The following is a 25098-nucleotide window of genomic DNA, read 5'->3' as shown; positions in this document are numbered from 1 at the left end:
CTAATTTTAGAAAGAAAATCAATTTTGTACTTGTACAGGCCGCACCAGATTTTAAGCCGCAGGTGTCCCACGTTGTAATATGAGATATTTACACAGAAAGATATTACACGTGAGGATTTTTTAACTTTTAATTAAATCCGTATGGTAACATAAACAAATACATATTGCAAATGCTTTTTTTCGAACAGTGCCTGTAACACAGCTACTTTTAAATATACATACGTATCAGTAACACACAAATTACGTTGTGTATACTTTTTTACTGAACAGTGCACGAACAACATTCCAATATCTCCTAACGACTGGTAAAAAAATATATATATACTGCAGCCTACCAGGAAAAGTTATTGATCACCTTTAACTTAAAAGCTGCATCATATGCTTTTCTTCAAGTGTTTTCCATGTTGATGAGGGTGAGTACAAATGACTGATTTACAATAATTTAATTGTGAAAGTGCGCTTGATTTATCGTACAATTTCATTGGACCTCTGTGAACTACTCATCAATTTTATTGGTCTTGCTATGATCCCAGCCCCCTCCTTTGTGAGAATCGCAAGAGCACCCGTCGAAGGGGTGGGGTTTCAGTAGACCCAGTAGGAGAGAGAGAGAGGGAGAGAGAGAGAGATGTGCCAAATTGCACGTTCCACCCGGGATACAGAATAAGGCGACAGCGACTATTGTCTCATGGAGACCACGTGAAAAGCCCTCAGGCAAGGTGGGCTGGTTGAGAGAGAGACTGCATCATCCCAACCTGATTGACACCTGCGACCCCATGAGGAAGTATAAAGGAGAGTCTCAGGGGGACAGCCCTCAGACGCACCAAGAAGACACGAGAGTGATCCCGCAGCAGCGGGAAGCCATTCTGAAGGAAGCCACGTGCGTTAGATTCCGGGATTGGAATTTGTGGCTGGAATCACAGAAAACCACTTTTAACTAACATCAGGGAGAGGAAACCAACGCTCCCCCGATTTCACGGAAGATTCATCAAGACTCGGCAAGTTCTTTCTCTTCTCCCCCAATCTCTCTCTCTCGGTCGCCCCACGTGAAACCCAGCGATTTTCAAAGGGCTGAGGCCTGCAGACTTTCTGAGTGACTTTTATATTTCCAACGGACAATCTATTAACCCCTAGACAACAGCAGAGCTCACTTAATGATGAGTATTACTATACCCGCGCTTTAGATTGAGTGTTGACGATGTGCACTATCTGAATGTATGTATTAACCCTACTTTTGTGTCTCTTTATAAATAAAACATTTGAAAATAGTGACATCAGACTTCAACGGACCTCTCTATCTTTGCTGGTAAGTTCTCCAGTTACGGGATTCATAACAGTCTACTGTTACGAGGCAAAATGTTTTTGGCGGCATGAGAAAAAAACATGCATTAGCCGCACCGTAGTATAGACCGCAGTGTTGCTGCAGTGTTCAAAGCGTGGGAAAAAAGTAGCGGCTTATAGTCCGGAATTTACAGTAATTTTAAAGAAATGGATAGATAAATAGATAGCAAGCAACTTTTTCCCTTTGCACAGATGTCTACAACCTGAAGGCATAAGAACAAGAGCTTCCTTCCCGATACACAATTTGAAATAGAAAGTTAAATTAGTTGAGCAATTAGCTTCTTTCAACTAGAACCCCAAATTAATATAATAATCTGAATTTTCTTACCTGGTGGAATCTTACACACTGTTGCAGGATGCCAGCCATATCTTTGATTACAGTTGGGACTCTGAACAAAGATGGCACTATCACTCAGGCACTCAGCGAACACCTCTCCACCAATGTAATACAACCTCACTCCTCTTCCTAAAAGAGGAATGAGTAATATTTGGAAAATATACATGCTTTACCGAAGTCATATTAGAAATGTACATTCATTGTCAAATTAATATGTTAAAAGAATAAAATTTGTTCTTACTGGGAATATTTAGATAAACTGGAAATTTCATTGACCTTAAGGCATAGGAGCAGAATTAGGCCATTTGGCCCATCATGTCTTCTCCGCCATTCAATCATGGGTGATCTTTTTTCCCCTCCTCAGCCTCCTCTCCCTGTAACCTTTGATGCCTCGTCCAATCAAGAATCTATCAAGCTCTGCCTCAGATACACCCAATGACCTGGCCTCCACAGCCCCCTGTTGCAACAAATTCCACAATTCCATCACCATCTGATTAAAGAAATTTTTCCATATGTTTTAAATGGACATCCCTCTATCCTGAGGCTGTGCCCTCTCGTCTTAGACACCTCTAACATGGGAAGCATTCTTTCCACATCTACTCTGTCTAGGCCTTTCAACACTTGAAAGGTTTCAATGAGATCCCTCCTAAATTCCCGTGAGTACAGACCCAGGGCCAAACGATCCTCGTATAATAATCCTTTTATTCCTGGAATCATCCTTGTGAATTTCCTCTGAATCCTCCCCAAAGCCAGCACATCTTTTCTCAGACGAGGAGCACAAAACTATTCACAATACTCAAGGTGAGGCCTCACCAGTGCCTTATCAAGCCTCAGCATCTCATCCCTGCTCTTGTATTCTAGAGTCTTGAAATGAATGCTAACATGGCATTTGCCTTCCTCACCAACTCTACCTGCAAGTTTACTTTTAGGGTGTTCTGTAAAAGGACTCCCAAGTCCCTTTACATCTCAGATTTTTAGATTTTCTTCCGGTTTAGAAAATAGACTGCACATTTATTTCTACTACCAAAGTGAATGACAATACATTTTCCTACATTGCATTTCATTTGCCAATCTCTGGCCCATTCTCCTCACCCAAGTCCTTCTGATGCCTTCCTGTTTTCTCAACACTACTTGCCCCTCCACCAATCTTCATATCACCTGCAAACTTGGCAACAAAGCCTTCTATTCATCATCTAACTCATTGATATGCAGCACAAAACAAAGTAACTTCCCTTTAATACCATGAGCTCTTAACTTGAAAATCAGCCTCATGTGACACCTTGTCAAAAGCCTTCTGAAAGTCCAAATATACAACATCCACTACAAGCCCTTTATCTATCCTACATGTGATCTCCTCAAACAGGTTCGACAGGCAAGGTTTTTCCTTATGGAAGCCATGCTGTCTTGGTACTGTCTTGTCCTGTGCCTCCAAGTACTCCACAACCTCATCTTTAACAACTGACTCCAACATCTTCCCAACCACTGAAGTCAGGCTAACTGGTCTATATTTCCTTTCTGCAGCCTTCCTGCTTTCTTAAAGAGTGGAGTAACATTTGCAATTTTCCAGTCCTCTGGCACCATGCCAGTGCCCAATGATTTTTGAAAGATCATTTCTAATGCTTTCAGAACCCTAGGGTGGAGTTCATCTGGTCCAGGTGACCTAAGGGACCAATCCAGAATAGCTGATCCCCTAGTTGGCTCAACGTCAAACTGTTCTAAAAAGCCATCTCATAGGGATTCAACAAACTCACTCTCTTGATATCCATTACCAAACTGATTTTCCCAATCGACCTGCATGTTGAAATCTCCCATAACTACCATAACATTACCCTTTTGACGCATCTTTTCTATTTCCTGTTGTACACCCCAGCTACTTTTGGGAGGCCTGTATGTAATTTACTCTTGCAGTTTCTTAACTCAACCCACAAGGATTTAACATCTTCCAATCCTGTCACATCTTTTTACTGATTTGATGCCATTCTTTACCAGTAGAGCCATGCCACTCCCTCTGCCCACCTTTCTATCACTCCGATACAATGTGTAACCTTGGACATTCAGCTCCCAACTACAAACATCCTTTAGCTGCAATTCAGCGATGGCCACAACATCGTATCGGACAATATGTAATAGTACAACAAGATCATCCACCTTATTTTTTATACTCCATGCATTGAGATATAACACTGAGTGCTGTACCCTTTTTGATTCTGCATCCCCAATGCACTGATACTCACCCTGCTGGCTGCAATTTTTCCTATCATCTGCCTGTTCTTCCTGACAGTCGGACTACATGCTATCTTTGCCTTTTTACCATCCACCCTATCAGAATATCGTCACTACGGTTCCCACCAAAATGCCAAATTAGTTTAAACCCTCCCCAACAGCTTTAACAAACCTGCCCAAAAGAATATTGGTCCCCCTTGGGTTCAGGTGCAACCCATCACTTTTGTACAGGTCATAGCTCCCCCAAAGAGATCCTAATGATCCAAGAATTTGAAGACCTAACCCTGCACCAGCTTCTAGGCCGCACATTAATTTGCCAAATCATCCTGTTTCTACCTTCATTGGTCCGTGGCTCATGCAGCATCAAGAAATTACTATTCTGGAAGACCCGCTTCTCAGATTTCTGCCTAGCTCTCTAAATTCTCTTTTCAGGACCTCTTTGTTTTTCCTTCCTATATCATTGGAGATTGCTGAGCCTCTGGCAATGATCTTTGCATCACCAATACTGAAGAGGTTCTGGAGGACTGGAGGGTTGCAGATGTTGTTCCCTTGTTCAAGAAAGGGAGTAGAGAAAGCCCAGGAAATCATAGACCACTGAGTCTTACTTCAGTGGTTGGTAAGTTGATGGAGAAGATCCTGACAGGCAGGATTTATGAACATTTGGGGAGGCATAATATGATTAGGAATAGTCACTACGGCTTTGTCAAAGTCAGGTCATGCATTAGGAGCCTGAATGAATTTTTTGAGGATGTGACTAAACACATTAGAAACATATAGAAACAGAAAACCTATAGCACAATATAGGCCCTTTGGCCCACAATGTTGTGCCAAACACATCCCTACCTTAGAAATTACTAGGCCTACCTATAGACCTCTATTTTTCTAAGCTCCATGCACCTGTCCAAAAGTCTCTTAAAAGACACTATCGTATCCGCCTCCACCACCGTTGTCGGCAGCCCATTCCACACACTCACCACTCTCTTACCCCTGACATCTCATCTGTACCTATTCCCCAGTACCTTAAACCTGTGTCTTCTTGTGGCAACCATTTCAGCCCTGGGAAAAAGCCTCTGACTATCCACACAATCAATGCCTCTCATCATCTTATACACCTCTATCAGGTCACCTCTCATCCTTCTTTGCTCCAAGGAGAAAAGGTCAAGTTCACTCAGCCTATTCTCATAAAGCATGCTCCCCAATCCAGGCAACATCCTTGTAAGTCTCCTCTGCACCCTTTCCATGGCTTCCACATCGTTCCTGAAGTGAGGCGACCAGAACTGAGCACAGTACTCCAAGTGGGGTCTGACCAGGGTCCTATATAGCTCCAACATTACCTCTCGGCTCCTAAATTCAGTTCCACGATTGATGAAGGCCAATACACCATACGCCTTCTTAACCACAGAGTCAACCTGCGCAGCTGCTTTGAGCATCCTATGGACTCCGACCCCAAGATCCCTCTGATTCTCCACACTGCCAAGAGCCTTACCATTAATACTATATTCTATACATTGATGAAGGTAGAGCACTAGATGTAGTGTATATGGATTTCAGCAAGGCATTTGATAATGTACCCCATACAAGGCTTATTGAGAAAGTAAGGAGGTATGGGTCCAAGGGAATCTTGGTTTGTGGATCCAGAACTGGCTTACACACAGAAGGCAAAGAGTGGTTGTAGATGGGTCATATAAACAAGCTGGATGAACTCAGCAGGTTGGGCAGCATCCGTTGAAATGAGCTGTCAATGTTTCGGGCCTAGACCCTTCATCAGGACTGAAGGAGGAGGGGGCAGGGGTCCCATAAAGAAGGTGGGGGGAGGGTGGAAAACCAATCAGAGGAAAGATCAAAGGGTGGGGGAGGGGAAGCAGGGAAGGGATAGGCAGGAGATGTGAAGAAGGAATCTAACGGGAAAGCACTATGGGTAGTAGAAGAAGGCAGAATCATGAGAGAGGTGATAGGCAGCTAGAAGAGGAGACAGAGTGAAAGTGGGACGGGGGAAGGGAGAGGAAGGGAATTACCGGAAGTTGGAGAATTCGATGTTCATTCCAATGAACGTGTGTTGATCTGACCACAGCATCTGCAGTATACTTTGTGTAGATGGGTCATATTTTGCATGGAAGTCGGTGACCAGTGGTGTGCCTCAGCAAACTGTTCTGGGACCCCTACTCTTTGTGGTTTTATAAATGACCTGGATGAGGAAGTGGAGAGATAGGTTTGTAAATTTGCTGATAACACAAAGGTTGGGGGTGTTGTGATAGTGTGGAGGGCTGTCAGAGGTTACAGCGGGACATCGATAGGATGCAAAATTGGGCTGAGAAGTGGCAGATGGAGTTCCACCCTGGTTAAGTGTGAGGTGGTTCATTTTGGAAGGTCAAATATGATGGCAGAATATATTATTAATGGTAAGACTCTTGGCAGTGTGGAGGATCAGAAGGACCTTGAGGTCCGAGTCCATAGGACACTCAAAGATGCTAGCAGATTGACTCTGTGGTTAAGAAGGCATACGGTGCATTGGCCTTCATCAGTCGTGGGATTGAGTTTAGGAGCCTAGAGTTTATAGCTATATAGGACCCTGGTCAAACCCCACTTGGAGTATTATTGACAACACACACAAAATGCTGGTGGAACACAGCAAGCCTTAGAAAAATAGAGGGCTATGGGTAACCATAGGTAATTTCTAAAGTACCTACCTGTTCAGCACAGCATTGTGGGCTGAATGACCTGTAATGTGCTGTAGGTTTTCTGTGATTTCTATAATATGTACCAAGGCACCTGGCTGCTCTCCCTCCCCCTCCAAATTGCTGTGGACGCTATCACAGATGTCCCTGACCCTGGCACCAGGAAGGCAACATACCATTCGGGTGTCACATTCATGTGCATAGAATCTCCCGTCTATTCCCGACTACTGAGTCCCCTAACACTACCACTCCCCTCTTCTCCTTCTGACCATAGACCCATTCTCATTGCCAGTAACCCTGTCTCCATTGCGTTCCCCAGGAGGTCATCTCTCATAACACTACCCATAACAGTATACTTATTGAGGGGAATGGCCACAGTGATGCTCTGTATTAACTGCCTATTCACGTTTCCATTTCTCCTGACAGTCACCCAGCTACTTGCCTCCTGCAACTTAGGGGTGACTACTTCCCTGTAACTCTGATCAATTATTCCCTCACTCTCCTTTACAAACCAAAGGTAATCTAGCTGCTGCTCCAGTTCCCTAACACGATCTTCATGGAGCTGCAGACGGATGGCAGAGCAGACTTGATGCGCCAAATGGCTGAATTCTGTTCCTGTGTCTTATGGTCTCCTCATCACAGCTGATCTGCTTCAGGCCTCAACTCGTGTCAGATCCACATAGTCCTAAATTTTGCAATCTTTCAAAGATTATTCACTTTCAGTACCTCCAGTGATCGAGCCTCTACAACTCCCCAAAAGGTACAACTTCCCTAACTTTACCACCTAAGAATAAATTCCAAGTTTTAAATGACTGCCCACTTATTTTGTAAAAAGGTCACTTCATTAGGCACTTGCCCCTTTAAGATCTTACACACTTGAGTAAAATTACCTCCTTTGCAATTAACCTCCAAAGGATACAGACCTACGTACACAAAATGCTGGAGGAACTCAGCAGACGAGGCAGCATCTATGGAAAAAAGCAGAGTTGATGTCTCGGGCTGAAACACTGACTCTTTTTTTCCCGTAGACGCTGCCTGGCCTGCTGAGTTCCTTCAGCATTTTGTCTGAACACAGGCCTAACATTTCAGAATCAGAATCAGGTTTATTATCACCTGCAAATGACGTGAAATTTGTTAACTTAGCAGCAGCAGTTCAATGCAATACATAATCTAGCAGAGAGAGAAAAAAATTAATAAATTTTAGTCAAATGAACCCCATGACGAATATAAAAATGTTTAAGAGCAGGTGTAAGAGGGAAAGCAGGAGGGGAAAATAAATGGGTCTAAGATGGATTTGGCAGGCAGGGTTAAAGATCATCCCAAAAGGTTCTTCAGTTATATTAACTGTAAAATGCTAACAAGGGAGAGATTAGGTCCTATTAAAGATAATCTGGATTGCCTACTTTATTTTATTAAGAGATTCAGCATGGTAACAGGTCCTTATGGCTCAATGAGCTTGCACTGGCCAATTACACACACGTGATCAATTAACCCAATTTAATTTGTGTGGCTTTGGAATGTGGGAGGAAACCGAGGCACCCAAAGGAAATACAGTGTCATGGGGAGAGCATATCTGCTCCTTACAGATAGCAGCGGGACTGTAATAGCATTGCTACACTATGGTGCCATCCCTATGTATGAAAGGAGATAAGCCAAAACTTTTCATGTCTACTTCGCCTAGGTGGATGTCAAAGAAATGAGGGCAATAAGTCTTGGATGAAATGCAAATTATGAAGGAGGAAGTACTTGCAACCTTAAAAGTGCATAAAGGTGGCAAAATCTTCAGGGCTTGATTAAGTGCATCCCAGGCCAGGGAAGAAACCAGAGGCCCTTGTACAGATATTTGCTTTGCTGTCACTGGTAAAGTTCCAGATAGCTAATGTCGAAGTGTAGCAAGAACAGGCGACGGAAATACAGACCAATGTGCCTAACTTCAGTTGTAGGGAAGTTACTGAAAGGAATTATAAGGGACAAGACCTACAATCTGTTAAAAAGTGAAGCCCTAATCAAGAATAGTCAGCATTGTGGTTGTGGGAAGTCAGTCCTGATGAATTTTTTGGAGTTTTTCAAAGAGGAAACTAAAGAAATGGATGAAAAAGGTAAAGAAAAGGTAGGACAGTGAATGTTGTCCTTATGGACTTCAGTAAGTCTTTTGACAATGTCCAACATGGCAGACTGATCTGGAAGATTAGGTGACAAGGGATTTGTGGGGAGCTCATGAGGTAGATTTAGAATTGGCTTGAAGATAGGATGATGCTTGAAGGACGATTTTCCAACTGGAGGCCTGTGATTAATGGGGTGCCTCAGGAGTCAGGGCTGGGACCTCTGTTATTATGTATGTACATGTGTTGTTTGTGAACGTACACGGCACACGGACCAAGTTTGCTTATGACACTAAATCGGGGGTATCGTTAATAGTGAAGCAGGTTACAATGAGTTACAAAGAGATCATCAGTTAGGGAGCTGAGCTGAGGAGAATGGAAAAAAATGGATTTCAACTTCAGATAACTGAAGTAATACATTTTGTACAGTGTAGGATCTTTACAGTGAATGGTAGGGCTCTGAATAGTGTGGAATAGGCTGACATGGGAGTACAAGTGCAGTTCTCTGAAAGAAGCCACATAAATAGAGGAAGTGATGAAGGTATTTAAAGCTAGCCTTTCAGTTAGGGTATTGAGTTTAGGACACTCAGTGGTCACTTTATTAGGTACACCTGCTCATTAATGCAAATCATGTGCAATCTGCCAATCATGCACTGCAAGTCAATGCATAAAAGCACGCAGACACAGTTGAGAGGTTCAGTTGATCCAACATCAGAATAGGGAGAGAAATGTGATCTCTGTGACTTTGACTGTGGAATGATAGTTGGTGCCAGACAGGGTGGTTTGAGTATCTCAGAAACTGCTGACCTCCTGGGAGTTTCACACACAACAATCTCAAGTTTACAGAGGATGGTGCAAAAACAAAAAAAAATCCAGCGAGTAGTTCAAGCTGACAAAGGCGACAGTAACTCAGATAACCACATATTACAACAGTGGTGTGCAGAAGCGCATCTCTAAATCATGTAAAACCTTGAAGTGAATGAGCAACAGCCATTGCGTATACAAGCTGCTGTTGGGAATACACTTGGAGTATTATGCACAGTTTTGATCACCCCATTATAAGAAAGACATTTCCCTCCATGTACCTATCCAATGCCTCCCAAATGTTGCAAATGTACCTGCCTTGAACACTTTCTTAGGCAACCCTTTTGAAAAATTACTTTTTCCTCCCAGTGTGAAAAGGACTGTTTAGTGACACACTAATTGACCAGGCATTTACTAATGAACCATCTAGCATTAATGTTGTGTTTTCCACATTAGGGCCATGTATGATGAAATAATACTTAGTGTAATGCTCCTCATGGGAAGGAGTTCAGGTCAAGTCGATCAGGGTTACCTGTCATTCAGCAATGCCAGAACAACACGTCCTTTCCTGCACAATACCACAGTGGAAAGCTACTTGATAAAATTAATTGCTTAGCTATATTCTTGCTCTTCTCCTGAAGAGCTGGGGGTAGTAATGGGGACAAGCCCCCATTACCTATTAAATGCTCCCAATGACATGTGCCTCAAACAGCCTCTGACAACCAAGTCCAGCTCCTGGCCTTCACATGTGGCTTAGCTACTAAGCCCAACAGAACTGTTTCTACAAACAGGAGAAGGGGGAAAGGCAGACTACAGGTGCCTTAAAAGCTGTCACTTTGGGTAGATGGGGGTTGTCAGCTCATCTAGAAGTAAAACTCCGATATCAAACCTCTGCTGCCTTTCAGCTACATCCGCTCATGGGGAAGACTTCAGGAGTAAACCCCGAGGGAAAAATCTGGGGCTGGCGTCCCTAAGACAGTCCTGCTTTGAGTTGAATGCTGCCTGGCAACTCCTGAGATGCCGCTGGTGCAGGTCCTTTGGGTTCATCGGATACGTGGAGAGAGGGAGCTTGCTCTCCATATCATATTGCCCAAGCTTACGTATCTAGACAGCTAGGACGCAACTTCCACGGTTAACCCTGACTGACAGAGGTGCCGCTCTCAATAAACTCGCAAGTGACCTCACTAACCACCATAGCAAAACTGGCAACCTGCCCTGATCCTCTCCGAAACCTAAGTGCCCATTTTTCTACCACAATAATTGCCACAACATATACAATTAACTTCCCCAATCATGCTCACAACTTCCATCTTCTCTATTGTCCCACATCTGCTCACAAAATGATGGGTTCTGACACCTTCCAAAACAGAATCTGAGCAGGTGCAAATTATTTTACAACCACGACCTCAAACACAACTTTGGGTTTAAGTGGAAGGGATGGCTAATAACATAAGTGGTTATTATGAGGGAGAGGGAGATCCATTTAGTTGAAAGGGAATGTCAATGATGGAATTATGATATTCTGATTGCCGAGACAAGTGTTGTGTAAGAAAGACCTTGTAGCCTCAGTGCTCAATAGCATGCACTCAGTTCAACATTATCCAACACTTATACAATGATCCAAAGCAGCTTTACATGCAGGATAATGCTAATCCCCAAGCTGCTAATATGGAGTTACTGGTGCAGTGGTGACTCATGAGTGAAGCAAACCATTCTGAAGTGATGCTGTAACTTAGTAATAAGAACTGATTCTTAATTGCATGACACTAGATTTTTAAAAAGCACTATCAGCATGAAGACACAAATTTCTAAGCATACATTAATTCATGTTGTAATTAAATGTGTAAAAAGTAATTCTTACTATTACCTTCAGGAAAGCTAGGAAAAAGAGAAGGGTCTTGAGAAGTGAGTTTGTTTTTACACCTCAAACATGGGTGTCAATGCCGAATTAAGAATCTTGAGGGTCACTTTGGAGGTTTTATTTAAAAGTCAACCACTGGTGGGTCTGGAAATATTCATGAGCTAGACTGGATAAGGACCACCATTGTGCCATATTTAATGGATACAAACAAGTTAAACTCTCTATTTGTAAAAGTAGAATCCAAACTTGATCTCAATCAATACATCAGGTATCTGAACATTAATCCAGTAATTTGACACCAAAAACTGTATCCATTGGTGAAGAGAAACTAATAGGAGGACAGTGAGTAGGTTGCTTGGCTGGCTTACATTTCTAATAGTTCGTGAGCCAGTAGGGTTGGTTGGTACCATCTGATGGGGAAGAATGCTCATAGTGATTTTTGGTATCTCTAGAGTTAGAAAACATGTTGATAGCATGGCACCATTTCACCTTCAATGCATGCCCTCATTTCAACCCGGAGAAACAGATACTCTGTCAACTCTAGCTCTGCCTCTCAATCTTGTAAACCTCTATCAGATCTCCCCTCAGCCTCCAACACTCCAGAGAAAACAACCCAAGTTTATCCAGCCTCTCATGATAACACATGCTCTCTAAACCAGGCAGCATCCTGATAAACCCCTTCTTCATCCTCCCCAAGGCCTCAACATCCTTCCTATAAAGGGGCAACCAGAACTGTAAGCAATACTCCAGATATGGCCCAACCAAAGTTTTATAAAGTTCAAAGGTTCAAAAGTTCACTTGTTATCAATGTACAGTATACAACTTTGAAATTTTTCTTCTCCAGATACTGCCACAAAAGAAGGAGAATAGCAGCACGATCATCAGCACAAATTCCTTCTTCCCACACAAAAACACTAACAAAAACAGAACAGACACATTGACTGCAATCTGTCTCCTCTCCCCTGCACCAAAGAAACTGAGAAAGATCGGGCAAAAAACACAGAATATATTAACAAAAAATGCAAGACTGAAGAAAGTCTAATACAAGTCCATATCCAAAAAGCAAAAAAACCTGGGTAACATTCTCCAGGTACAGTGGCAGGCCTTTAACTATCCAGCAGTGAGTGATGCAAGATGCCACATAACGTCCTGACTTTTGAACTCAATGGCTTGACTAATAAAAGCAAGCATTCCATAAGCTTTCTCAACCACCTTATCGACCTGTGTAGCCACTTTCAAGGAGCTATGAACTTGGATTGCAAGACCTCTCTGCTCAGCAAAACTGTCAAGGATCTTGCCCTTAATAGTGTACTGTGTCCTTGCATTTGCCCTACCAAGGTACAACATTTTATATTTTTCCAAGTTAAAAACTCCATCGGCCATTTTTCAGCCCATGTCTGCAACTGATCTACATTGTACTATATTCTTACTCGGTCTTCTAAACTAACCACAACTCCACTAATCTTGGTATTTCCCATAAATTTACTAACTTACCTGTCTACATTTTCATCCAGGTCATTTATAAATTACAAAACAGCATAAGTCCCAACAGATCCCTGAGGATCAACTAACCTCCAGCTCAAACAAGCCCCTTCAGCCACAACCTCTGTGCAAGCCAGTCCTGAATCCAAACAACTGATTCGCCATGGATCCCATGCATCTTAATCTTCTGACAAACATACTTTATTGATCCCGAAGGAAATTGGGTTTCGTTACAGCTGCATCAACCAAGAATAGTGTAGAAATATAGCAATATAAAACCCTAAATAATCAAATAATAAGTTAATCATGCCAAGTGGAAATAAGTTCAGGACCAGCCTATTGGCTCAGGGTGTCTGACACTCCGAGGGAGGAGTTGTAAGGTTTGACGGCCACAGGCAGGAATGACTTCCTATGACGCTCAGTGTTACACCTTGGTGGAATGAGTCTCTGGCTGAATGTACTCCTGTGCCTAACCAGTACATTATTGAGTGGATGGGAGTCATTGTCCAAGATGGCATGCAACTTGGACAGCATCCTCTTTTCAGACACCACCGTCAGAGAGTCCAGTTCCACCCCCACGACTGGATTGGCTTCCCATGAGAGACTTTATCAAATGGCTTAATAAAATCCATGAAGACAACATCCACTGCCCTACTCTCATCACCTTGTCAAAAAACTCAATCAAGTTGGTAAGGCATCACTTGCCATGCACAAAGCCATGCTTAGGACAGGAGCTTCCAAAAGCTCATATATCCTATTCCTAAGAATTTTCTCCAACAATTTCCCTATAACTGACATGAGATTCACGGGTATGTAGTTTCTAGAATTATCCCCTCATTCCCTGCTTAAATAAGGGTACAACATTAGCTACTCGACAGTTCAACGGTACCTCACCTGTGGCTAGAGAGGACACAGATACTGGTCAAGGGCCCAGAAATCTCATCTCTTGCCTCCTTCAATAACCCACCAGGTCCTGGGGACTTATCCACTTTAAGGGGTCTGTGTTCGGACTGATTCTTTTTACGTAATATGTTTATGATTTGAATGATGGAATTGATGGCTTTGTTGCAAAGTCTACAAATGATACGATGACAGGTGGAGGGGCAGAGTTTTGAAGAAGTAAAGAGGCTACAGAAGGACTTAAAACAGATTAGGAGAATGGGCAAAGAAGCGGCAGTTGGAATACAGTGTCAGTAAGTGTATGGTCATGCACTTTGGTAGAAGAAATGAAAGGGGTAACTACTTTCTAAAAGGAGTGCTTGCGCAGGATTCCCTAAAGGTTAATTTGCAGGTCGAATCTGTGGTGAGGAAGGCAAATGCAATCTTAGCATTCATTTCCAAGAGGACTAAAATATAAAAGCAAGGATGTAATGTTGAGACTTTATAAAGCACTGTGAAGCCTCACTGTATCGAAAGCAGTCTTCGAAAGGATGTGCTGAAACTGGAGAGGGTTCAAAGGAGACTCACAAAAATGATTCCATGTTTGAACAGCTTATTGTATGATGGCTCTCGGCCTGTATTCACTAGAATTCAAATGAGGGGTGGCCTTATTAAAACCCATTGAATGGTGAAAGGCCTTGATAAGAGTGGATGTCGAGAGGGTATTTCTTATGACGGAAGAGTCCAAGACCAGAGGACACAGCCTCAAAATGGAGAGGCATACTTTTAGAATGGAAATGAGAAGTAACTTCTTTAGCCAGAGTGGTGATTCTATGGAACTCATTGCCACAGGCAGCTACGGAGGTCAAGTCTGTATGCATTTTTAAGGCAGTGGTTAATAGATTCTTGATTGGTCAGTGCATGAAGGGATATAGGGAGAAGACAGGAGATTGGGGCTGAGAGGAAAATTGGATCAGCCATGATGAAATGGCAGAGCAGTCTCAATGGGCCAAATGGCCTAATTCTGCTCCTATATCTCATGGTCTTAATACCCTTCAGGAGGCCCAACACGCCCTCTTCCTTGACCTCTAAAAGCCTAACATATTTATACACTCAGCACTAATCTCCTGGTCCTCCAAATCCTTTCTGTTGGTAAATACTGATGCAAAAGTACTTGATAAGTACCTCATTCACATTCTCTACATCCAAGCAAATGCTACCCCCCTTTATCTTTGAATGGTCCTACCCTCTTCTTAGGCTATGTCCATACTAGACCGTATAATTTTGAAAACACTGGTTTCACGTAAAAACGATAGGAGTCCACACCAAGCATTTTAAAAATACCTCCATCCACATTAAAATGGGTATTTCGGCAAATCTCCTCCTAATAGGCGTGCGCAGGACACATCTACCGAAAACAAGCAACATGTTTGGTGTCGAATCTCACTGTGAAAGACTTGGTGCGCGTTTTTCCAGTTACAGACTAGAAAAACTTAATTGCCAAATGACGGACAGCTGGTGGCTTTCTTGCAGGAGGACTTAAAACTAAAAAAAAATACTGGAGCGTATGGAGGCAACCGACAGGGAGTTCACGGATAGTATGACGCAGCTGACAACACTGAAAAACTGACCAACTCTGTAGCATTAATAAAGTACTTAGTTAAGTGTATAAAACATGTCTGCATCAGTGTTGTTTTGTATTTCAATACAATGTTATATTAGGCTGTTGGACATCTATTGTCAGAGAAGTACTTGCATAAATAGGTAAAACACCTTCATACAAGCAAGGACAGAAAACAGGGCAAAGTGTGTATACTTATTTATTCAGTAAGTTATGGGTCAAAGTATTTGGTGAGTATATTTCTGACTCTTCTGGCTTCAGTCTCGTTGCCGCCTGTTCTGAAATTATTAGGTTGCGTTCAAGAAAACAATGAAATGGCGCACTGCCGTCACCATCTGTTCTGGCATGTCATGAAAGCGTTTTTAGATTTCTTCGGTTACCCAGTCCACACTGCTCTGACCAATCTGGCGTTTTCAAATTCATACACGCTGGAGGGTGTTTTAGAAAAGCTCTGTTTCGGGGGAGGAAAATGCCGTTTCAGTGTGGACGGAGGGTCAAAACGAAGAGAAAATGCTTCGGTTACGGATTTATCTGGTCTAGTGTGGACGTAGCCTTAGTTACCTTTTTAATCTTGATGTACATATAGAAACTTTGGGATTAACCTTAACCCTACTTGCCAAGTACTTTTCATGGCCCCTCCTGGCTTTCCCAATTCCCTCCTCTAGTTCTTTTCTGGCTTCTTTACATTCACGTACTTTGTTTGATCCTGAATCCGAAGCTTTACATACTTTGCCTTTTTCTTCTTGACCAACTTTAAGTTTCTCTCATCTTTCAAGCCTCATCCTTCCTTTTAACAAGAACATACCTTTCCTGTACTCTGGCAGCATATATACTATACTGGTAGCAACATACATCAGGGACTTCGAAGAGACCTTTAAACACAGATGTGAAGGAAGTGGAAGGATATGGACATTGCGTAGCTTAGGGTTAGTTTAGTTGGCCATTTTAATTACTAATTTCAATGGTTCAGCTAAACACTGTGGGCCATTGGGCCTGTTCTTGTGCTGTGTTGTTCTAAGCTCTACGTTTTAAGAATCCTCAGTTTTCCTAGCCCTTAAGCTGTAAAGAGAATTGCTAGGACAAATTAACTTCATTTTTTAATTTTAACTGAACTAATTTGATTGCATTTTTTTAAGTTGTGTCCCAATGTTAACTGCATCTTAATTATTAAAACTTCCATTTAAAAAGACTTCGTTAAAAGTTTTTTTTTAAAGTTTGTTTCTGATTTGCTACTTTGGACCTAACGGACCAAGATTCTTCCTCGGGACTTACTCCAAGAAAGAGAAGGCTCCAAATGTTGACAAATTAATGCTTACCCACAGACTGGGGTCTTTTAAGAGATTCTTAGAGAGGTACATGGAGCTTAGAAAAATAGAGGGCTATGCAGTAGGGAAACTCTAGGCAGCTTCTAAAGTAGAATTACATGGTTGGCACACATTGTGGGCTGAAGGGCCTGTAATGTGCTGTAGATTTCTATGTTCTAAATAATACTGGCTTGTGAATCAACTCCCCCTCCAATGATTCAGACAAAGAATTATGGTACATATTCTGAAGGAGGCTGGGGAGAAGTGGAAAGTTAAACAATCAAGATTTGTGAAGGTTGCCAGCACTGCCAATCAGCCTCCAGTTTTCTCCTTTGATTACTTTATGATCCAGTTATTATGTTTTTTACTCTCTGGCAGGTTCCCATTGTTCATCTTACTTTAGATAATAGTTCCCAGTTTGATTAGCTAAGGTGTTTTCTTGCAATCTAGTTTTTCTTTGAACACCATTCTTAACTTTTACATAGGCAAAAAAAAAATCACTTACCAATGTGTCGTCGTGTCATCTCAACAGTTGCATTTCTGTTGACATTAGATAGCAAACCCAGACAAAATCTCTCCGAATTTGAAGGGTCTGTAAATCCATCCACAGTTAATGAAGGCTGAGATGCATGAAAGGTTTCCCCAACTCTCTGATTTAACTCATAATATGCTATTGAACACCAAAATGCTGGCTCTGAATATGTTACAGGCTGTAGATCTGCAACAATAAAATATAGAGAATTTTACACTGATAAGTATCATATTTAGTCACTTCTGGGAAAATGAATGATCTATAAATCTTTTAATATTATTTTCTGAAAATGTTTTGAATTATTTCTATGCCTAAAGAGAGCTCGCCCAACTTGAACAGCAAATCACCTGACAAATAAAATGCACATGATCAAAGATTCTGATACAAAAAGAAATTGACACTAATTGATGCCTTTTAATTGTATAGTTTGTTTTTCAAATGCCAAAGAACTTGTTGCTGCATAGGCAAAAATGGACAAGCCATGCAAGGCAGAATTTTGAAGTCCTCCCACAAAAGGAAAACTTGGCTCCTTAAACCCTACCTTGAAATTTTTATCCCCTTTTGTATCATAGTGAGGTGTTAAGTCTACCTAATAGCTTAAGCACATTGCCAAAAATTAAAGAAACAGGTGGTGCAACAGATCATTACTACATTCTAAGGAGAAGCTAAAGGGGTAATGAGAAACTGTTTATCCAAGTTCACCTCTATTCCAGAACCAAAGTCTCCACATTTCAACAATTATGCTACAAATATTCTTGAGTGCGCATACATTTAGATTCTCTTCATTGAAATGAATGAGAACATAACAGTTATCAATTATATCATACCACTGGAAAATGATGCCAGAGAGGTAGTAATAGGGGAACAAAGAAATGGCATACAAACTCAAATATTTTAGAATACACTAACAGTATGTCAGAAAATCAAAAGCGTCAGGGCAGGTGTGAGTGCAGTTATTATTACTAAGGAATCCTGGGAAGCTGAAAGGTCTGAAGGTAGACAGGTCACCTGAAACAGATAGTATACACCCTTGGGTTCTGAAAGAGGTAGCTGAAGAGACTGTGGAGGCAGTAGTAATGACCTTTCCAGAATCAATAGAATCAGGAATGGTTTCAGAGGACTGGAAGAGTGCAAATGTCACTCCACTCTTCAAGAAGGTAGAGAAGCAGAAGAAAGGGAATTATGGACCAGTTAGCCTGACTTCAGTGATTGAAAAGATGTTGGAATCCATAAATAAGGATGAGATTTCAAGGTAGTTGGAGGCACATGGTAAAGCAGGCCTTAAAGTGAAATTTTGCCTGACAAATCTGTTGGAATTCTGAGGAAATAACATATAGGACAGACAAGGGGACAGGGGAAAAAATAAAGAGGTTGACTTCACTTACTTGGATTTTCAGAAGGCCTTTAACAGTAAGGAGAAGCAGCTTAGGAGATTCAATGGTGCCTAATGGCGACTCCTTTGCTTGCATCTTCGGAAACAGTTCAATTTCCATCTTTAATATCTCTATTTTTCCCTTTCAGGGTTCTTCTGAAGAGCATGACCTGGAATTACACACTGACTATGGTTCTTTGCAGGACTGGGACCCACTCTCAGGGTTTCACGACTGGCCGTTATTCAGCACGCCAAGGACTTGGCGTAAGAGCTTTGCTTGCCTTCGGAGGTCTGAGATTTCGTGGCTCTGGAGACCGGGGGTGAAATCAGAGGTCGGTGTCCAAGCAGGAGACCAGTGTGTTGTAGGAGATGAAAGATCTAAGGCTGTGTACCCAGAGACCCGAGATCTTTGGGTGCAGAGCTCAGAAAAAGCGACGCAATGGATTACTAACATTGTAAACCAGTGAGTTGTTTGTTATGTCTCCTCACTTGCTGTGAAACACAGACACCACCTTCTCCCTTATTAGGGAGAGAGAGAGCCTGTGGTATGTCGTATACTGGGTGAACGAGTAGCCTGTGTCTTTGCTCACGCTTGAGTGCTCGGTGGTGGGTGCCAATGCTTTTTTTGCCAGTGAAGGGGGAAGGGGGATCGTTGCTTGCTGCTGCTTACACACGAGAGGGAGGGGACTTTGGGGTTCTAACATTTAACTGTCACTCATAATTGGGGGGGGCACTCCTATGATTTTTGTAGATGGTTACAAAGAGAAAGCATTTCAGGATGTATATTGTATACATTTAATTGTACATTAAATGTACCTTGAAACCTTTGAACAAGGTGCCACACAGGAGGATGGTAAACATGGTATTACAGGAAAGATTCTACATGGATAGAAGATTGGTTGACTGGAAGGACACAAAGAATAGGAATAGAGAGGGCCTTTTCTGGTTGACTGCCAGTGAAGAGTGTTGTTCTGCAGAGGTCAGTGTTGGGACTACTTCTTTTCAAGTTACATCAAGGATTTGGATGATGGAATTGAAAGCTTTGTGGCCAAGTTTGCAAATAATACAAAGGTACATGCAGGGGCAGGTAGGGTTGAGGAAGCTGGGAGTCTGCAGAAATACTTAGACAGATTAGGAGAATGGGCAAATAAGTGGAATATAGTGTAGAGAAATGTTCGGTCATGCACTTTGATAGGAGGAATAAAAGCAAAGACCATTTCCAAAATGGGGAAAAAATTCAAAAATTGGAGGTTTACAGGAACTTGGGAATGTTAGTGCAGGCTTCCCCCAAATATCAAACTTGCAGGCCGAGTTGGACAAGTAAATGCAATGTTAGCATTCATTTTGAGGGGTCTAAAATATAGTCGAGTCTTAAAACACTACAGCACAGAAACATGCACATTGGCCCACCTAGTCTACAATGTCATAATTCCATGTGTTTTTCGATGCCAACCTCATCAGCCATTCCTACAATATTCCTTACATTGAAATGTACACAGCTCAGAACATTAGTCCCACCATTCTCAACCTCTGATTTCCAAGTTTGTATGCAGGCTTAACAACATCTTTCTTCACAACCATTCCACTTAGCAATACACCCTTGCTTTTATATGCTTTTGCATGCCACAGTTCGAGGTGACATTAGATTGGGCATAATTAGGCATTTGGCAAGTGCCACACAAGCTTAAGCAGAGCATCCATTGGGTGAGTGGGCCAGTGTTAGTGTGAGGAGTTCAGGCTGAAACCTCAGAGGTTTCAGTGAGGAGAGGCAAAGGCTGTACATAGTTTTTTTTTTAAATTTTGTTTAGCATTCTTTCTGTTTCTTTCTTATTAGACAATCAGAGCAGTGGGGATGTTAGGCAGGACGTTTGAATGCTCCTCTTGCTGGATGCAGGATGCAAGGAGACTGCCAGTATTTCTGATGATTACACTTACAAGAAGTGCTTTCAGCTGCAGCTTTCTTCAGATCATAAGGAATTAAAGCTGAACTGGATGAACACTGGATCATTCGTGAGTCTGAGGGGGTGTTTGACAGGCAATATAGGGAGGTGCAATAAGAAAGGAACACTAAACAAATAAAAAACTACCTACAGTGCAGAATATAAAAGCAAGGATGTAATGCTGAGACTGTATAAGGCATTGTTCAGACTTCACTTGGGAGTATTATGAGCAGTCCTGGGTCCCTTATCTGAAAAAAGATGTTCTAGCATTGGAAAGGATCCAGAAGAAGTTCATGAAAATTATCCTGAGAATGAAAGGGTTAATATATGAAGAGCATTTAATGGCATTGGTCCTGTACTTTGAGTTTTATGGGGTGGGGGGTGGAGTGAAATTGCATTGAAACCTATCGAATATCAGAATCAGGTTTATTATCACCAACACGTGTTATGAAAGTTGTTAACTTAGCAGCAGCAATTCAATGCAATACATAATATAGCAGGAGAAATGAAAATAAAATAATAAATAAATCATGACTAAAAATCATGCAAACACAGAAATAACACATATTTAAAAAGTGAGATAGTGCTCACAGGTTCATTTAGGAATCGGATGGCCGAGACGAAAAAGCTGTTCCTGAATCGCTGAGTGTGTGCCTTCAGGCTTCTGTACCTCCTACCTGATGGTAACAGTGAGAAAAGTGCATGCCCTGGATGCTGGAGATCCTTAATAATGGATGCTGCCTTTCTGAGACACCGCTCCCTAAAGATGTCCTAGGTACTTTGTAAGCTAGTACCCAAGATGGAGCCAACTATATTTAGAACCCTCTGCAGCCTCTTTCGGTCCTGCACGGTAGCTCCTCCATACCAGACAGTAATGCAGCCTGTCAGAATGCTCTCCACGATACATCTATAGAAGTTTTTGAGTATTTGTTGACAAACCAAATCTCTTCAAACTCCTAATGAAGTATAATTGAATACTGAAAGGCCTAGATAGAGAGGGTATGGAGAGAATGTTTCATATAGTGGGTGATGTAGGACCAGAGGGCACAGCCTCAGAACATCCACATTGAACAGATGATAAGGAATTTCTTTAGCCAAAGAATGGTAAATCTGTAGAATTCATTGCCCCAGATGGCTGTAGAGGCCAAGTCATTTAGTATATTTAAAGTGGAGATTGATAGGTTAAGGGCAAAGGTTATGGAGACAAGTCAGGAGAATGAGGTTTATGGGGTAATGCACTTAGTGGCCATTTTATTCATACAGGAATGGAACCCATTGAGGTCTTCTAGGGCATAACATCCCACTATCATAATATCTGCCTCAAGATGATAAGATCTATCATATACTCAGTCACCACTTTATTAAATACAGGACGTAACTTGATTTGGCCTTCTGCTTCTGTAGCCCATCCACTTCAAGGTTCTACACATTGTGCATTCAGAGATGCACTTCTGCACACCATTGTTGTAATGTGTGGTTATTTGAGCTTAAACCAGTCAGGCCGTTCTCCTCTGACCTCTCTCATTAACAAGGCATTTTTGCCCACAGAGCTGCTGCTGCTTTGGGATGTTGTTGTATTTTTCACCATTCCCTGTAAACTCAAGGCTGTTGTGTCAGAAAATCCCAGGAGGTCAACAGTTTCTGGTGTACTCAAATCAGCCCATCTGGCACCACTTAGGTCTTATTTCTTCCCCTTTGAGTTTTGGTCTGAACAACAACTGAACAGGTCAACAGTAGATGCCATTTCATTGGCTCTTCACTCAATCCTCATACATCAGGATGTTCTTCATTGACCACAGCTCAGCATTCAATACTATCATCCCCTCAAAACTAAGCAATGAGATTCAAGTCCTAGGTTTCAGTACCTCTTTGTGCAAATGGATACTCCACTTCCTCACTTGCAGACCCCAGTCAATTCAGATTGGCAACTTCTCCTCCACAATCTCCATCAGCAAAAGGTGCACCACAAGGCTGTTTGCTCAGACCCCTGCTCTGCTCACTTTATACTTATGACTCTGAGGCTAAGCACAGCTCCAATGCCACATCTAAGTTTGCAACAAATCAGCATATAGGAGGGAGATTGAAAATTGGGCTGAGTAGTGCCATAATCACAACCTCTCTCCTATCATCAAACCAAGGAGCTGATTATTGACTACAGGAGGAGGAAACTTAAGGTCCATAAGCTAAACCTCAGAGGATCAGAGGTGGAGAGGGTCAACAATTTTAAATTCCTCAGCATTATTATTTCAGAGGATTTGTCCTGGGTTCAGCATGCAAGTGCATTATGAAGAAAGCACGGAAATGCATCTACTTTCAATATGTCATCTAAAACACTGACAAACTTCTATAGATGTGTGATGCAGAGTATATTGACTGGTTGCATCGTGGTCTGGTATGGAAACATCAATGCCCTTGTATGAAAAAGCTTACAAAATGTAGTGGCTACAGCCCAGTCCATCATAGGTAAAGCCCGTCCCATCACTAAGCTCAGATGCGGGAAAGAAGCAACATCCATCAAGGATCCTCACCACCCAGCTATGATCTTCCTTCATAGTTGCCATCAGGAAGGTGGCACAGGAGCCTCAGGTTCCACACCACCAGGTTCAGGAACAGTTATTACCCCTCAAGGATCAGGCTCTTGAACCAGAGGTGATAACTTCACTCAACTTCATTCACCCCATCACTGAACTGTTCTCACTGAACTAGACTAACTTTCAAGGACTCATCTCAGGTTCTTGATATTTATTGCATTTGTTGTTTTTCTCCTTTTTTGTATTTGTTGTTTGTTTTTCTACCCCTTCCCCCATTAGATGCTTGTCTGGCCTGTTGGGTAGAGTCATTCATTAATTCTATTGTGTTTCTTGTATTTACTGTGAATGCCCACAAGAAAATGAATCTCAAGGTTGTATACAGCAACATACTTTGAAAATAAATTTACTTTGAACCTCTTGACCACGTCTGCATGCTTTTATGCATTGAGTTCCTGCTTTATGATTGGCTGATTGGATACTTACATTAACGAGATGTACTGCTGTACCTAATAAAGTGGCCACTAAGTGTAAATCAGCCATGATTTACACCCAATAGAAAGGTGCTGGACCAAATGGCCCAATTCTATACCTATAGTCTAATTCTAACTCTTCAAGGGTAGGACTACTGTAACAAACCACTCACACATGATGCCATTACATTACGCAAGGACCTATCACTTATAACATGCCCTGAATTTGAAATGGGATCACTGTGAATCAGATATGGATGTCCAGAGACACAAGAGATTCTGCAGATGCTGGAAACCCTGAGCAACACACACAAAATACAGGAGAAACTCAGAGGGTCAAGCAGCAGTCAACATTTCATTGGGACTCAAAGTGATGAAAGACTGACTGGCCTGGAACACCAACTGTTAATTTTCCCCAAAAGATGCTGCCTGAGTAGCATTTGTGTTGGAAACATTCATGATTAGCTTGCTGGTCAACAGAGAAAGCTCTGCTCAGTGCAGGTTCTCAACCTGTTGTGCATGACTAAGAAGCATCTTTACGAATAGGAAACCTGTAATTGCTCAGAACATAATGCCTCCAGTTGCCCCATGTTAGATCATAGAAGCTGAAAATATCTCATTTTAAACGAAGGGAAAATTCATCATGATTCTTCAGTAATTTAACATCTGCTCACCTACTGAGAAGTATATTAACGATTCAATAGAAAAAGTTATCTTCAAAGAATTTTACTTCTGATATGATCTACCTACTCACTGATGAAGGAAAATTAATTGGGATGGACTGTTGTTATGGTAAGACTATGCATTAATCATGAGGAACATAACCTTACCCCCGAGAGGTCATACACAGTTTGGGGTATGTCACAATAGTTTCTTAGTGAAGGTCCGAATATCTGATTCAGAGATAGGGAGGTGAATCAGGACATTAGGACAGTGTGTGTCCTCTGTTTCTCAGAATCTGGTTAACCCCTTCTGTACGAAATGCAGCAATTCAGATCGATAGGTTTACTATACATTGTCAGGATAAATCTATAGTCTCTCTCAAAAATGAAGGTATGCCTCATGATCAAATTCTCTTGGTCCACAAATGTTACAGTGCTGTCCCAATTCTGCTCACCAGACCTGGAATATCTCACAATAAAGTGCCGTCCAGTTTACCTAACCACGGGAGATTACTGTGATCATTTTGGTAGTGGTATACATTCCACCTCAGGCCAATGTCAATCAGGCTTTAGATGATCTGAGCAATGGGATCAACATGTACGAAACAGCACACCCTAATGCCTTCACTATGGTTTTGGGGGATTTTAACCAGGATAATCTGAAAAAAAAAATCACTAAACAATTACTTGCAATACCAGAGGAAACAACACACTGGACCACTGTTACACCACTTTCAAGAAGGCCTACCATATTATTCCACGCCCTCACTTTGTCTGATAACCTGACTGTACTTCTACTCCCTGAGTATAGGCAGAGACTGAAAACCACCTCACCAATAGCGAGGAACAAGGTATGGACAAGGGAAGCACAGGAGCAGCTACAGGTCTGCTTTGAATCAGTGGTCTGGACCATATTCAGGGATTCATCTGGATGAGTATGCTGCAGTTGTCACCGACTTCATTAA

General features: G+C 41.9%; 1 protein-coding gene across 2 annotated transcripts in view; it reads right to left on the bottom strand.

Moving 5' to 3' along the window:
- The window catches only part of smad2 (SMAD family member 2), a 127351-nt gene that overhangs the window by 7321 nt on the left and 94932 nt on the right, over nucleotides 1-25098 (bottom strand). For both annotated transcript variants that reach the window (XM_059989765.1, XM_059989766.1), the window contains 2 exons: nucleotides 17132-17344; nucleotides 1667-1804 (listed from right to left, as the gene is read on the bottom strand). In XM_059989765.1, the coding sequence (XP_059845748.1) occupies nucleotides 1667-1804; nucleotides 17132-17344 (351 nt within the window). The remainder of the gene's footprint in view (nucleotides 1-1666; nucleotides 1805-17131; nucleotides 17345-25098) is intronic.

Source organism: Hypanus sabinus, chromosome 14, assembly GCF_030144855.1.
Source record: "Hypanus sabinus isolate sHypSab1 chromosome 14, sHypSab1.hap1, whole genome shotgun sequence".
NCBI classification, from domain to species: domain Eukaryota; kingdom Metazoa; phylum Chordata; class Chondrichthyes; order Myliobatiformes; family Dasyatidae; genus Hypanus; species Hypanus sabinus.
Note: the sequence above shows the minus strand (reverse complement) of the source record. Positions and strands in the feature narration are given on the sequence as shown.